Here is a 2950-nt window from a genome sequence, read left to right as displayed (position 1 = left end):
GGGGCTCTAGATAAATTTGATTTTGTCGACAACCGTCCCAAACCAGGGCTCAAACAAGGAGACAATGCCCTCAATTTTGGTAAGCAGCAAACCCACACAGCAGACAATGATCTGACCAGTACCCAATAGGAACGGAACACCAACTCCAATAAATGAGAGTAATCACAGCAAACAAGAACTATACTTCAAAATACTAGAGTCTATTTGACCCCCTCATGACATCATGCAAGATAGGTAGGCACGATGAACAGTAATCAGCACACAAAACAGTGCAGAATATGTAAGAAGCACTGCTGTGCCCTTGTGCGCCACCAGTTAGCCGCACTTTTCATACTTTTGGCGGCAGCAATTGGAGTCAACGGTAATGTAGGCATAGGTCATAACGCTAACGAATTTACTCACCTTTGCAGCTTGATTGCGTTGGCAGACGCTCTTCCAGGACTTCCACAAGCTCCTCCGGCGGAAGTAGCAGCTTACAGCGAACTATTGCAGTTAAACATGAGTCTCAGCGACGAATCATGGCAGAAGATGTTCAGCAAAAACGGCGACAACAAGAACTGGCACGAAGCAAAGCCCGACGGTTTAAAGGACCCAGGAGGCTGGGCCGAACAATGGACTGACTGGCTTAGCGCCTTAAAGGCAATAAAGACTGCTGACGGAGGGAAACACATACAGAAAAGGGGATTCCATAGCCTTTTACCAGAACAACGGCAACAAGCGGCCGCCAGAATAAAAACTCTAACAGAAAGAGCAGGACATTTAATGTCAGAGTACAAGACGCAGCGACAAGCAATAGATGCGGTAACCGACGAAAGCGCACGCAAAGACCTAAACCTGGCTGCGTATGGTCAAAACATAGCGACAAAAGCGGCACCAGCAGTGGCATCAGCGTTTGCAGACGGCGGCGGCGCCAACTACGCTGCAAGCTGCGAAACAACGAAGTCGGCAATCAAAGCCAAAAGCATAATAGCTACTTTAGCGTGCATTTGCGCCAAAGCAGACGCCAACAACGTCGACGGCGTATGCGGACTACCGGTTAAACTAGGCACAACGTGGAGCGTTGACGCCAGCGCGCCACAAGCAGCCCAACTAACGGAACCCAAAGCGTATTGTCAACCGTCAACAGCCAAAGTGCTAACGGCCGCAGTGCTGGAGCAAAAAATAACAGAGGCAACAAACGACTTTAAAATCAGCAACGCCGACGCGACCCTGGGCGCTTCTATGAGCGGCAGTTGCAACGGCAAAGACAGCGGAGGGATCTGCGTAAAAGTAACCGGTGTGGTCGCAGGAGGGACATTCGAAGTGGACAAAATACCGTGGATAGCGACATTATCCACTTTACTAGTTAAACTGCACAACAGAGAAGCAGCAATCACAAAAGCCAATTCCATAGCTAGTCAATTGCAAGTGGAACTCGTTCATGCTTACCGCCTAGCTGAAGAAATTAAAGAGCTTCCCACACCATCAAGCAACGCACAGGGCAGCGCAACAAACAACACCCCCAGCAAGGTAGCAGCAACTGACGAGGCGTGTGCAGAACAAGGAGTGAGCAAGTGCGAGAAGCCCTGCAAATTAGTTGACGAAGAAGGTGGCAAAAAGAAGTGCAAATTGGATAAGGAAGCCAAACAAGCAGTAGAAAAAGAAATCCAAGAAACAGAAGGCAAAGATGGAAAAACAAACACAAACACCACAGCAAGCAATTCTTTTGTCATTCATAAGGCCCCTCTTTTGCTTGCAGTTTTTATTTGGGGACGAAAAATATTTAAGATTTTTGCTCGAATTTATGAAATTTATGAAACTTGCTATTTTTGAGAGAATTTTCTAAGATATACAAGATAGTGGCCAGTATGTGTAATATAGTAGGATAATACTGTATGAATAGTAATGGTAACGAGAGAAGTGTGTTGTGAGTGTGTAAATACGAATATTATAATAAGGTTAGTAATGAGAACTCAATGGACAACCACAATAGAAGCAGTTAAACGAAAGTAACTGTTGTTATGAGAGTGAGTTAGTGGGTGAGCCAGCTGGTAAGAAAGATTTATCAAAAGGAATATTGCTATAGAAAAAGCGGAACAGTAGGGACGTGTAATATGCTTAGCTTAAATCACAAGCACATGATGGAGATAATAATAAGGTGTAGAGAGAGAGAAAGAGCACGGTTTACAAGCCAAATGTATTCGTTATATATAGAAGTAGCGATATCAGAGGATAAGTAAAACCGAAATTTTTCAATAAAATGACAGAGTAAGCGGAAGCCTAGCGAACAATGATAAATCAGGAGCAAAAAATGATGTGCCATTTTTACACAACAATGGATAGATGACACAGAGGAGACGATGGTAGTGACTCCGATTTTTTATATAATGGGGTACCTTAATGTTATATATTAAACTAAAAAAGCGCTAGGAATTCATAGGATAAATGTGGGGTATTTGTACTAAACTGAGGAGAATGCAGGGATGATTTGATAGATGAAGGTCAAATATGCATTACATTTGTGCGAAAAACTAACGACCGCGATCGCTAACATAAATGTAGCGAGCAGAAGCGAAGTATCCTTCGCCAGAAGTTAAATAACAAGACGCTAGCGCAAGAATAGAGACAGGAAAAAACTGTAGTGGCATGAAAGAAAGCACAGAACCAAATTCGTAAACCTTTTAAAGCTGAAAAAATGACAATCAAAGAAAATAACATCGCGAAAGTAAAAGAATTAAAAGGGGGGATATTAGAGATAGGCATGTTAAAACATTCAAAAAACGGTAATGCAAATAGAATCTGCACGCTTGGCTGTTGCTGCAACGTTGCTCAGCCTACTGACAAAACCAACAGACGGAGGAAACAACCCCATCAGCTATGCAGCGTGGACAAAGGCCTGTAGCTTTGCGGATGACCTAACGAAAGCGCCAAGTAGAGTAACCTGGACCGCACTACAAGATACCAAAAAAGC

The 2950-nt window shown here is 43.7% G+C and overlaps 1 protein-coding gene across 1 annotated transcript; it reads left to right on the top strand.

The window, feature by feature from the left end:
• Positions 1-243: 243 nt before the first annotated feature.
• On the top strand, positions 244-1812 carry TEOVI_000283900 (Trypanosomal VSG domain containing protein, putative; the record flags this gene model as incomplete). The annotated part of the gene is made up of 1 exon (XM_067225846.1): positions 244-1812. The coding sequence occupies one exon, from the start codon at positions 244-246 to the stop codon at positions 1810-1812; it is 1569 nt and encodes a 522-aa protein (XP_067081947.1).
• Between the last annotated feature and the right edge of the window lie 1138 nt (positions 1813-2950).

The sequence above is a fragment of the Trypanosoma equiperdum genome, assembly GCF_001457755.1.
Source record: "Trypanosoma equiperdum strain OVI genome assembly, contig: ctg_623, whole genome shotgun sequence".
Taxonomy (NCBI): domain Eukaryota; phylum Euglenozoa; class Kinetoplastea; order Trypanosomatida; family Trypanosomatidae; genus Trypanosoma; species Trypanosoma equiperdum.
This window is presented reverse-complemented; position numbering and strand designations above follow the sequence as displayed.